The sequence below is a fragment of the Micrasema longulum genome, unplaced genomic scaffold (genome assembly GCF_059751315.1).
Source record: "Micrasema longulum isolate JH-2025_06_02 unplaced genomic scaffold, ASM5975131v1 h1tg000721l, whole genome shotgun sequence".
Taxonomy (NCBI): domain Eukaryota; kingdom Metazoa; phylum Arthropoda; class Insecta; order Trichoptera; family Brachycentridae; genus Micrasema; species Micrasema longulum.
The window spans coordinates 118,841-132,188 of record NW_028277917.1 but is presented as its reverse complement, the minus strand read 5'-3'; the positions used below and the strand labels follow the sequence as shown (position 1 = coordinate 132,188).

At 32.0% G+C, this 13,348-nt stretch overlaps 2 protein-coding genes across 2 annotated transcripts in view; one reads left to right on the top strand and one right to left on the bottom strand.

Annotated features, from left to right (window-relative positions):
* LOC148279472 (uncharacterized) overlaps positions 1–2,708 on the top strand; it is a 36,323-nt gene extending 33,615 nt beyond the window's left edge. Inside the window, exons 3-4 of the mRNA XM_088229897.1 lie at positions 923–1,105; positions 1,495–2,708. Of these exons, the coding sequence (XP_088086023.1) occupies positions 923–1,105; positions 1,495–2,304 (993 nt within the window). The 3' untranslated portion in view covers positions 2,305–2,708. The remainder of the gene's footprint in view (positions 1–922; positions 1,106–1,494) is intronic.
* A 509-nt stretch (positions 2,709–3,217) lies between these two features.
* LOC148279471 (beta-1,3-galactosyltransferase 5-like) lies at positions 3,218–11,573 on the bottom strand. The gene is made up of 3 exons (XM_088229898.1): positions 11,133–11,573; positions 8,322–8,469; positions 3,218–6,557 (listed from the first exon to the last, which is right to left on the bottom strand). Exons 1-3 carry the CDS (start codon positions 11,314–11,316, stop codon positions 5,795–5,797), a joined length of 1,095 nt encoding a protein of 364 aa, XP_088086024.1. The 5' UTR covers positions 11,317–11,573; the 3' UTR covers positions 3,218–5,794.
* Between the last annotated feature and the right edge of the window lie 1,775 nt (positions 11,574–13,348).

Genomic DNA, 13,348 nt, shown 5'->3' with positions numbered 1-13,348 from the left:
AGAGACATCGAATATTTGTTTGTTAGTATTACTGTACAGTATTAGCATTTTTATATATTTTTGGAGTAAATTCATATACCAGTTTTCTTTTCTTAAATTGTCTAAATAAATTGTGGGGGTTGGTACCGCCATAGTTATACCAGACGGCATTTAAAAGATTAAACACAACTAAAAAAAACCATCGACAATCTCTAAATTGTTTGCCAATAGATATTATGACGTTATCAAAATGGCATAAAAGAAACCTATTTACAAATGATACAAAAAAAAAGAAAATTTACCTCTAGGAACAATTTCACGAAAATAATATAAACTGACTAAAAGACAACGAACATAATGCAAATAATCAACCATAAAATTACAAAAATAAATTAATTTTTCATAGTTTGTGATGATCCTGAAAGGAGAACTCAACGGATTGAAAATAATCAATGAATAATCTGAAGAAATCATCGGGATCGTAGAACAATGACGCATGTGATTTTCTTTAACTGAACTTTACGTGAGATCTGTTTGAATTTTTTTTACACTTTGTCACAATTTGAGAAGTGCAAAAGTATATCATTTGATACTTGGGTAAGTCATGTATATTTTTTTTTTCGAACCTGGAAAAAAAGACTAACTTTTTTAATATCAAATATAAAAGTAAGTCGATGTTTCAATTTCGGCACAGCCGTCGTTGTTCTACCATCCCGACAAATTGTCCTCGTAGCTTGTATATTTATCAATTCAAAATGGCAATACCATTTCGCACGATAACATAATAAGCTTAATTTACTCATTATTGAAATGAAATTAAAATAGCAATAATAATTGAAATCACTGTACTTTTATTATATTTGTGAAATCAAACTCTTTTAAGCTATATGACATATTATATCATGATTGGTACATAATGTGAATACGTGATGTGTGATTACAGGCCTACCTGGTGTACAGGGGTCATGGAAAGGGAGAGCACGAGGGGTCCAGTATGGTCTCCAAGACTCCAGCCGGGAAGTTCATCGCCAAACCTCGCTCCGGGGGAAACTCACAATATGCCACCAGTACGAACTCATCTGCCGGCTACGGGGAGTACACCAAGGTTACGGAGCAAGACATACAGGTATGCCATTTAACTATCTTCAGCGGTAAATCAAGTAATATTGTTGATGCATACATATTTTACCCAAATCAGATTAAAATGTGTCCTTTGCAACTTATAAGTTCAAAAATATACTTTTCAGCCACAGGCAGATAGAGAATCATTCTGTTCTGTGTTTTCAGTATTAATAAAATGATCAATTTGAATAATTGATAATTCATATTAAATATATTTTTATAAATGAGTTCAATTTTTGTACGTGATAAAATGTAAAAATGTTTATCAAATTACTCATACTTTTTTACCAACATTTTCTTTTTCTAATCAATTAATTCAATTCAGTTCAATTCTAATAAATTTCTAAATGTTTCCTCAAACAAATCAAATATAAATCAATGTTTTATTTTCAGGAGGAGTTCCGGAGACTTTACACACAACTTGAACATTTGAAAGATAAAAACATGCGCTTCGGAAATCGGCATCTTACTGCTAAAATAAGCGCCATGCAAGAAGCAGCTGTTAGACAAGACTCTTTGGGGAAAACTCTTGTCGAGGAAAAAGAACCAAACGAAGATAAGAAAAAGAAAAATGAAGTGTCACGACTAAACAGCATGTTTTCAGCTATGGCTGATAAGCTTACATGTGCCCAAGCCATTACACCCGCTGATGAATCAACCAGTAGCGGCCGGGAGTATATCACAGATGCCTGTGAATCTACTGCTTCCACCGCAAAGGCAAAACGCCTTAACGTCACCTTTAGTCCAATGAAAAATTGTGAGTGCGATGACAATATAATTAGTGAAAAAGACAATGTTAATAAATCGCAAGGTGAAGATGTAGTAAATCATACAAAAATAAGACAGAAAGATCGATCTATTTCTAGTCCCATTAAAGTTAAGGAACTAAAGAATGAAACTAGCGCAAATGGTTGTGATAAGTGTTTAAGTAAAGGGTCCAGTGTTGAAGTGGAAAACGACATTACATCCACAGTTGGTGAAAGGAGTGAACGCTCATTTGATAAATCTACGGAACCAAGTGAGTCAGACTCAGCCAGTGCTGTTCCTAAAAATGGCAGTCCAGGAGAAGTAGAGAATAGTAGTCCCAACAATACTTCTAGCAAGTCAGCCAGAAATCCTATAAAATCTGGTCATGCTAGAACTCATGCCATAGTTATTAACTTAGATGATAAAAGCAGATTCACAGAGGAAGTCACTGTATGATCGCAGACTGTACAAAACCCAACTAACGGAGATTCTCACATTTAATACATTATTCCACACCTTATATTACACTATCAATATTTGAATACATTTACATATATAGCTTCTACACTACTTAACACTTTAACAATTTCAATTAATCTTTTGTAAATCTAACAATTCTTTTATCAAGCCCTTTTAGACTGTTATTTTGCTCAATTTTTCTACAAAATATTATTACAACAAATGAACATTTAATTCCAAAAAAAATATTATTACCTACCTTGCATATCAAAAATATGTCATATTATAATAAATTTTTAAATATCAAAGTATACAGCTTGGCTTCAATATTTAATAAATATATTCAAAATAAATCCAGTAATAAAACATGTAAATTTTTACTGGGTTTGTGTAACTTTAAAAATTTTATGCTAGTTTTAAGTATTTTTAAAGATGGTCTACCTATTATTATTATTGGAATTGATTTAAAGTTTATTGACAAGTTTGTTATTGTTGTGTACCAGCATATTACAATATATTTTTACAAAAACTTACCTTCTTAATATGTTTATAAGACATGTAAATACTTTACTTTTATTATGTTAAGTTAGAAAAATTGCAAAATTAATCAAAGTTCTAATTAACTGTTATATCAAATAAACCACAAAAGCTATCATAATATAGTCATACAAGGTTTTAGTTAAATAATAATTGTATTTCATATTATTTATTGGTTCTTATAAAAGGCCCATATAGTTTAAAGTTAAAACTTATTGTTTTGAATGTTACTGTAATATAAAACATATTATCGAAAAATTGCAAAAGAAAAATTACTGCATTCATTATGCACCTAATAAGGAAAATGTCTTTGGTACCAAATTATTTCTTATTGTGTATTTGAAGTACTTTTAGAAAGAAAGGTATTTGTTGCTTTTTCTTTTTTTTTTGTTGCCAAATGATTGTACCTATTACAATATTAAAATCTTCTTCATTCTCTTTCGGCACCTAATGGTGCACAGGGCACTGCATTGGCACACTAATCGCAACGTATCTTGATCACTTTTGTTACATGAAGGTAAGATGATCAGTCTTACGCTTCAGGTGCCAGTTCAGGGAGTATGAAATATTGTAGTGTTGAAACGCCGTTTTAAATCAATATTTCAGATCAACCATGTCGGGAATCGAACCCGAGACTTCTTGCATGGCAGGAAAATGCGCTGTCCATTAATATACATAAGACAATATAAAGAATTTTGCTATAGGAATTTACAAACACAATTTGATGTTTCTTGTCGATCAACGTTGTCTATATAAGTAATGATTTTTTTTTTAAATTCATTTTAAGAATCTTTAAAAAATTTAAGTACTCGTACTTCAATGTTAGCACTATTTTTTTTTGTTTAGCGCAAATCAAGTTATATTAATATTTTGAGAATTTTAAATGTATATTCGCCAACATCCCAAAAACAGGAAAGTGTTTAAAAATATATCCAAAACATTATTTTTATGTCACTAAGAAAATTGATATTAATTTAACAAGCATAAATATTCATTAATATGAATATTTATGTAGTATGTTAATATCTACCTCAAAGATTTTTATAAAATTTATTTTAAAAACAATACATATGTTTATATAAAATGTAAAAATATTGTAAGTAACAACTGTCCTCTAACAATCTTATTAAAATGTTTTGCATTCTTCTTTTTTTCTTATCTTAGTTTTGGCACTTTATTATTTTTAATTTCTCACTAAATAGCCTTGGTGAGAATTATTGGAACTACAATTATGTACATATAAATCCAATGGTTATTTATAATTCTTTCAAAAAATATTATTATTCATTTTCATAATTTAATAAATGTTTAATGTCGACATTTTTTGTAAAACTTTGCTTCAGTGAGACAGAAATTATCCAGAAGCCCGCTGGAATAACTTCACTGCTAAGCTAAGTTTACTGTAAAAATTTAAACAGCGAAGGACAAAAGTGATAAATGTATTAGCTATATTAACTTTTAACACTCTGTATAGCCAATGTGTCTATGTATTTAACTTCTGGCTGTGCAGTTTGTTATTTCGTACCAATTTACGTATAATACATTTACTGTAATTTACCATGTACATACCTTTAAAATCAATCATAAATATTGTAAATAAATAAATCATTCGAGTTACAAACTTGATAAAAATATTTATAGAATGTAAAAATTTAACTGATAAAATTGTAATAATTTATTTAATAGATGAATTAAAAATATTTCAAAACTTTTTGTTATATAAGGATCCTAATATAAATGTTTAGATATGTGGATATATATTATATTATAATGAATTAGAACACACTTATGTATAAAAACATAAAAAATAAATTACAAATAAAGTTGTTAAATTATTTTTTCATTTGATGAAGACATTTGATAACACAATGTTTGAAAACCTTACATTATTTATAAAGGTACTCGATAAAAAAGATGGTGTGATGGTAAGTTAGCCAAATTTATACAAAATTACTTTATAAAGTCATTATTACTTAAGTGAATGTGCAATAGGGGTTTAATAAACTTAACATTAGTTTATCCTTCGTCATGGCACAAACGACTGGCATAATTATTCAGAATTAATTAAAAAATACATCTGTTTTGCAAAGAATTGCGATATTTGTTCAATGATGATAATTATGTTTGTGAAAAATTAAGCAAATAAATATTGGACATTTATTACTATTCTTCAAAACATGTCTTATTCTAAAACCAGAATTGTAACCTATATTGGTATTTCAATGGCAGAGTATCTTGATAATTTTTGTTACATGAAGGTTAGATCAGTCTTATGCTTTAGGTGCCAGCCCAGGGATTATAAAATATTGTAGTATAAAAACACCTTTATAATTGAATAATTTATGCCAACCATGCCAGGAATCGAATCTGAGACCTCTTGCATGATAGGCAAACGCGCTGTGAAATAAACCACAAGGCGGACTAATTATTATCTGACAAAATGAGAATTATATAATTTGTTAATTTGATACTATTGTACAGAGACATTTTATGACAGCCAAAAATCGTATCTTAGAGAAAAGGGAAACAAAAAACAAATAATAAATAATATAACAATATCCAAATACCAAATTTGCATTTTCTTTAAAACTATTTGAAAGTGGTTTTTATTTAATGCTTTTATTTAAAAAAAACTCTATCAAGTATAGAGTCTAACCTTTTCACAACCGATAAACATCTATCACTCATTTGGATAAAGTCTAAGTAAAGATAAAATAAAATTTTATGTTCCCTTTATATATAATATTCTTAATTATTGTATAAAGTGCCCTTGAGGTATTATTTTACAAAAATGGAATGCACAAAATGAAAATGAGATTCATAAATAATTTAAGATTCTGATTTTCTCAGTCAATCGATAGTTATTATCACAAGAATAGTTTAAGTATGTCGTAAAATCTTTTAAAAAAAAAGTGATATCCCACACTTATGAAAAATTAACCACATTTTATTATAACTTAAGCAAATTAATCACGGGATTGCCTTTGTCAAGCGGAAGATTTCTTTTTGCTAAAACGCAGGTTTTATTTAAAGGTCTATCAACTGGTCTCATAGTGCAATGTTTAGTTACGCAATTTTTTAAGGCGGTAACAAATTTGACAAATTTATTATTATCACCTCCATTTGGGGCAACTGCATACTCGCAAGAAATATTTTTCTTCTCCATATCAGTTATGCAACAATCCATTAACTCCGAATACTCTAAATAAATATTGTCGTATCTAAAATCTTTTAAGCGTATACCTAATTTAGAAGCTAGAATCCCAGTCACAAAAACATCATCTATCCAGAAATATGGTGTAGTCATAGCTTGAGAAACTAGTCGACCCGCAGTCTCAGGAGTTGTTACATACATCCATCCGGACACAAAAGGTGGATAGAATGCCTTTCTATATTCCGACATAGTAACAAACCACTTGTTTGCTAATGTCCTAATCGGTTTCATCCCTTTCATTACATACCCTAGTAGAAAATTACTTTTATCTATATTTTTCTTTACTTTGTCTATGTACTTCAGAATAATGTCAATATTAAAAACAATGTCGTCGTCAATCTTGATTATTAAGTCCGCTGAAGAGCAATGCGTATACGCCCACTTTAATCCCATAATATGTTTGAACGTAAGGTTCCTATAGGCTTCCATAAAGTCTCCTTGCACGATGTCACCAAAGCGATCACTTTCATCTTTTATAGAGTTTTGTGATATGTATTTTCTGTAAAAAAAACACAAATTTTAAATATTGCTAAAATTATTTTGTACTTCTACTACAACTATCACCCCATTTCCCAGTAGAGGTGGAAAGAGAGGATGGACCGCTGCACTCGCTTGATTTCATCATTCTTAACCCTGTCATACATTGATTTCCCACACAATTGTTTAAGAGATCGCATTTTGAGCATTCAATCTACTGTCATCCTTCCCCTGGCAGTTCCATGTTTCACTTCCATACATAAGTGTGGGGTTGACATATTTTTACTAGCAATTACTGTGCTTAGTGCGCCATGCATTTTGTTGCCCGCTCTCCTTTCAACATATTTTTCTACTCTTCCATCTCTTGAAAACATGCTTCCTAGATACACAAATTCTTCTACTTGTTCAAGACATTTGTTGTTTATATTTATTATGCAATCAGTAACCTCACTTACCCTTTCAAATACCATAACTTTTGACTTACTTCCGTTCATGACCAATTGGCTTTCCAGGCATACATCATTCATTTTAGAGACTATTTGTTCCAAATTCTCCTTGCTGCTTGCTAAAAAAAACTTACAACAGACAGCTTACTGCAAAATTATCAATTTTTGCTCCAATACCCATACAGTCCATCTCTTTCATACAGTTGTCCGTGTGTAGATTTAAAAACCATGGTAACACATACATGTTTCCTGCCATTTGAGATCACAAACCACAATGTGAATCCCTTATTAACTCTTCTTATACACGCTGAACTCACCTCATAGAGCGATGCCACCGCTCCTATAAGTCTGTTGCTTACTCCATACTTTTCTAACACACCCCACAATTTTATTTTATCTACTTAGTCATACTCTTTTTGCAAATCAACAAATGTGCAGAACAGTATTTTTACTTTTGGCCAAAAACTTCTCTATTAGCATTCGTAGAGCAAAAATTTGATACGTGCAACTATGTCCACTCATAAAGGCTTCTTGCACGTCCCACGCTTTATCTTTCATCACCTTTCTTACTCTCTCAATTTTTCCATATAGTTTACCGACAGAAGACTGATTGCCCTATAGTTTCCACACTCCGAATGAGATCATTTTCCCTTACACAGGGTGTTCATTAAACCCTGTCACATCTGAAACCACGATGATCAGTATGAGCAAAAAAACATATTGGCAAATTCAAATAATTTTTTAAAACTAATAGAATTTTAAAAAATAAAATATCAAAAAAAGCAAATGGTTGCTTACTTCTGCAGGGCAGAAACAAGGAGGGGGGGAGTCTGATACTGCGCCGCGCTTCCCTCACTTCTCCCCTGCAGAAGTAAGTAGCCATTTGTTTTATCAAATATATAGTTTTTTTTAATATTATTAATATTAAAAGCATTAACTTTGTGGTCCAACATTTTAATATTATGTTAATAAAATTTGTATAAAACCACTCACCGCATTATCTGTCTACCGGTTTCTACAGTGATATTTGCATGTTGGTGTAGTGTTGTTGTCCTGACGAAGAGACGGGTTACGTCTCGAAACCGGTAGACAGATAAGTCGGTGAGTGGTTTTATACAAATTTTATTAACATAATATTAAAGTTTTTTTTAAATTTCTTTGTCCTAAATATATTTTTAAATATGCTAATATGTCTTCTTGCCCTTACTGATCATTGTGGTTTTGGATGTGAGAGGGTTTAAAGAACACTCTGTATAAAGGTATAAGAACTGTAAATTAAATCAATAATAAGTTTTTATGCCTTTATATGATAACAGTGAATTGAATACATAAAAACATACTTATCGAAGTCAGGAATATCAGCAAGAAGAAAAACTCTTTTGATTCCCAGGTTTTCAAGAAAGTTGGAAGGGAGAGCTCTTCTGTGTGAACTACGCAACTCTACGTGCCCAACATAACATGTCACAATGAGTATGTATTTGTGCAAATCTAAAATCATACAAATAATTGTGATTCTATTGCGTGCAAATTAGTAAATGAAAGGGAAAATTGATGATTTTTGACAATATTCAAACAATTGGCGACCTCCGTAATATAGTGGCTAAGACCCTTGCCTCACTCACGGAAGGTTCCGGGTACGATTCCCGGTGAGAACACAAAAAAAAAGTGTTTGTTCTCAAGCTTTGTTGTTCTGAGCCTACCGACCTGTTCCGGTGTAAAAAAAATATTAACAATAAATTAGGTACATAAGGTAATGGCATCAGTAATGGACTTCAGCTTAGTTATGGACAAAAGTTTATAAAATCCTTTAAAATAAGAAATATTGAACATATTTTCATACTGGCAATACTGAATCATAAACTATAGATGTTTATCTATCAACCGGGATGCATATCACGACAATCGGCCATTATGTTGAAAAATAGCTAGCATTTAAACGGCACCAATCGAACGGCGTTAGCGAAATTCATAATTTCTTGCAGAAATAATTAGTGAGGTGAGTAACTATTTTGTAATTAGTTGGTAGAAATTTTAGTAATTACTTATTGAAATATTAAATAATACGTTTTCTAGACATATCGTAGATACGAAATCAATCTAAATTCATACCTAGCTACTTGTAAATTTTGTCAAATTTGAATGTTCATAACTGACTACCGATTTTCATCTTAGACCAGTGATGGACAAAATGTCCATAAATTGAGTCAAATAGTGTATCTGTGTTTTCATCACAGTTACCTTCAATTTAAGTCTGTCATGCCGTCTTTGTTGTACATTATATTTGTGGCACTGATAAGTGTACGCAATTTAGTCATGGACATGGGTGTCCAATACTGGTTGTCCATAAGTGGATCTTAAATAAAGGTATATTTTGTATTTTCTTTTCTAGCCATGGCACCCAAAAAAAATTATATGCCCAAACAAATGGGACGTGCCGTAAATGCAGTGAACAGGGGGGAAGCAGTAGGTGCAGCAACGTTAAAATATGGTGTACCACGAATAACCCTTCTCATCAGCATTTGATGTCGAGTCAGTAAACCTCGTAATGATTAGAACTGCTGACAATCCTGAGAAAAATATTATTTTTTTATCTTTTGAGGAGTCAGAGCAACACAAAACATCATTGAATACTGATTATTTAACTGACACATCAATACCGGCTGCATCTAATGTAGAGTCAGATAAGTGTGAATCGACGAGAGAAACTGATGAGCCAAAAGATATTACACCAGGAGCATTTACTATGGAATCTGAGCAGCTTGAGTCGACTAGAAGTACTGACGCAGTAAAGGACTTTACATCAACTGCATCTGGTATTTAATTACTAGGCCTTAAGCCTTTTCATTCTTATGACCTTATATTCCAATCTAGACCTAGCACTTCCCGTACTGATCCAGCAACAAAATATTGTACACCTTTGAAAAATATATTAAGCGATGTGTTAGGTATTACGTCGTCGTTTGAAAAAAGTATTTTTTGGCTTGAAATTGAGGATAAGAAGAAAACCAGAAGAAAGAAAGAAAAGCTACCATCGGCAGTTACAAGTAAATCATGGAAACAGTATTACGAAAAAAAAGATGAAGAAAAACGTAGATTACAAGAAGAAAAAGAAAATAGAACCAAGGAAAGAGCAGAAAAAAAAGTTTTGAAATAGAAAATTGCCGAAGAAAAGAAAAATATGAATAAGAAAAAAATGAAAAAGTTACAACAATGTTCGTCTTCAGACGACACCGACTTGGAAATCGAATATCCCGAAAGTGGAGAAAGTGAGTGGGATGAACACAGTGACTCTATTGTAGAGAATAAGGGATGTGAAAAATATTTCACGAAAGGAAAAAAACGATCACTGAATGTTTCTTCTTATAAAGGACAAAAAAACAAAAGAAAAAAACCCTTTCCCTAAATCTTGACTCTGAATCAGATCTAGAAAATGTACCTTTGAATGAATTTACGTCCTCCAGCAGTAAAGCTCTTGTTCAATACATAAAAAGCGGTTGTTACCTAATAATTAGATATGAGGGAGAATATTTCCCAGGAATAATTGAAAACAAAGAAAAAAGTTTGTTTGAAATTAGTACAATGACGTTATCTATTGGAAACACCTTCAGATGGCTGGAAAGAACCGATAAGATTTGGTACAAAATGGAAGACATTGTGGAAAGGGTAAATGATCCTGTACAACAAAATAAAAGAGGTTTTTTTAAAGTAAGGTGATGGAAAAATATTTACCTAATATCTATATGACCTAAAGAGATTTTGTTACTCATACGTCCAATGCTGGACGTCCATTACTGGACCTTGTCCATAATTAGATTTAGTCTGTCCATCACTGATGATTGGAAGTAACTATGGTTTTGCTATTTTTTTTATTTAAACCTGTAACCTGTTTTTAATTTTATTATTAAAAAACGATTTCCAACATACCGTACTATTATTATTTCACATCGTCTGATTTAATTTTGTTAAAAATGGATCGTCGGGTTATGAAGTCTAAAAACATTTTCTTAAACTGTCCATCACTGGTGCCTTTACCTTATATGTAGTAGAATTCGTTTCGAAAACACAATAATATATGTAATTACTTATTTACTAGGTCAACGATTTATTTAGGCATCAACTAAAAAATAGAATTCAAAATTCAAGATACTCACCAGAACATGGGGTACTCTCAAGAATGTAGTTTATGTCAAAAACAAATTTCCCAGTATTTGGCTGAATCTCAAACTCTTCCCTTACTGTATTAGAATTTCTTTTGAACAATTCATTGTCCAAAATGATAAAGAACCATACAATGAAAAACACAAGCAGCAAAAATACCAGCATGTATATTTTCATATTTAATAAAAATTGGCATTATTGAGTTACGTTAAAATTTACATGGAATTGGGGTTTTTAAATATTTCAATTTTACTTGTGGCTTATAGCTATTTTAATGATACAATCAAAATGTGTGTTACTTCGTATAATACAAATACATATTTTTGAAAACTCAAGATCACTACATGTATACTTTTTATAAACTCAGAATCAAAATCACATCAAGACACTATTATTTATTATTATTCTGTCTGTCACTTGATCAAGTCTTCTTCTTCTTCGTTTTTTAATGGCCTTTTCACCTCTCAAATCCGGTGTTCTGGCCAATGTCGAGTTTTTTGTTTTTTTTAGATATTTACACATGTGTTAGTAATATAATAGAAACAAATTAGTAAGTTAGTATTTAATATAATATATACATATAGTAATAAAGCATATTTACAGCTTATCACCATTTATAACTAGATATTTACATATAATTTTAAATACACGTTTATTGGGTGGGGACAGGAGAGTAAGAATATGAATAGGGAATGGGGCGTTGATATTGGAAAGGTCGGATAGGAACTCAGGATATCATTCATGGGGCATCCAAATAAAACATGATTTAGATCTTCCTCCTCAAGCTGACATTCGCACATGGCAGAGTCCCGGACATGGATTCTGAACAGGTGAGAACCATTACAACAGTGTCCAATACGCATTTTGCATAGGGAAGATGTCTCAAATTCGTTCAGAATCACTTTGGAAAACCAAGATTTTTCTGTTACATTTGGTTTCAATTGGAAAAGATGTCTTCCCTTGGCTTAGGATGAGGCTACCCAATATTCTTGTTATGTGCGAAGTTGCTTCTCCTTTGCCATAACGAGGAAATCACCTAGTGGTAGCAAATTACTATAGGTAAGATCCTCGAAACGGACCACCTTCTTTGCCAACTCGTCCACCATCTCGTTACCGGGAATACCATAATGGATAGGGATCCAAGACGTAACAATGCTTTTATTGGATGCCTCTTATGAAGAAAGAAGAAATCGAGTTTCCACGCAAAGTTCGTCCTCGGGGTAAGAGGATAGGGGGGATTCGATTTTTGTAAGGCACTCATGGAATCCGACAGGATAAAAAACTTGCTATATTGTGAGCTTAAAGTGTATTTGACATCTTTTCGGATTGCGAAACACTCCCTTGTAAATACGGAGGCATTTTTGTGCAATTTGTACAATTTTTGAAAGTCGTCGTCTTCACAATATATGGCCGCACCCGTGTGGGTTGCGGATCATCCCGGAGACAATGGAACCCCTGGAACCTGGAACCCGGGTCATCCATGTCTCCGAAATGGCCGCGAGAGAGACAGATTCTTCTTGCAGGGTATGAAGAAAATCTTATTTTTTATTTAAGATGCTATGGGCGTTCCACCGTAAAATCTTCATCGGAGGAGTCATTGTGAATATTAAAAATTGAGTTCATATGTTGAAGTTGGTGGGCAAAGTTGAACGGTATCTCAGGATTATTCTGAAGAAGTGAGAGAAGTAGATTTAGAAGTGTAGAGATTAATGATGTATTGGGTGATGAGACTGTGCTGAGGAAAGCACCTCCATTGGACCCAAATAATAGTTGTCCATTCAGGAAAAAATAGGAGGGAGGAATTGGGTTTGAGAGTATTAGATTTGAAAGGAAGTTTTCCGGATTTCGACATCTGCAACAAATTTTGATCATCTGTTTCATGAAAACAAATTAAATTGTGTTACAATTTAGATGCCAATTCAGAGGCAGTAAAATATTTCCGTTATAAACCTTCATAAAACCTATGTATATCATTTTGACCCAAGACTTCAACGTTTTCAAGCGCGGTAGGTGAACGCACCATTCACTACACTATGATACTGACTTATCTCCACCAAATTTCCTTTTTTCCAGATTTTTATCTAAAAGTAGTCATTTAAATAAAAAACACTCATCCATAATTTATTATATTTTACACACAGATCTGTATTCTTTATTCACCTGCACACATATCATATTTTATCACAAAAACAGAATTTTCATTGCGCGA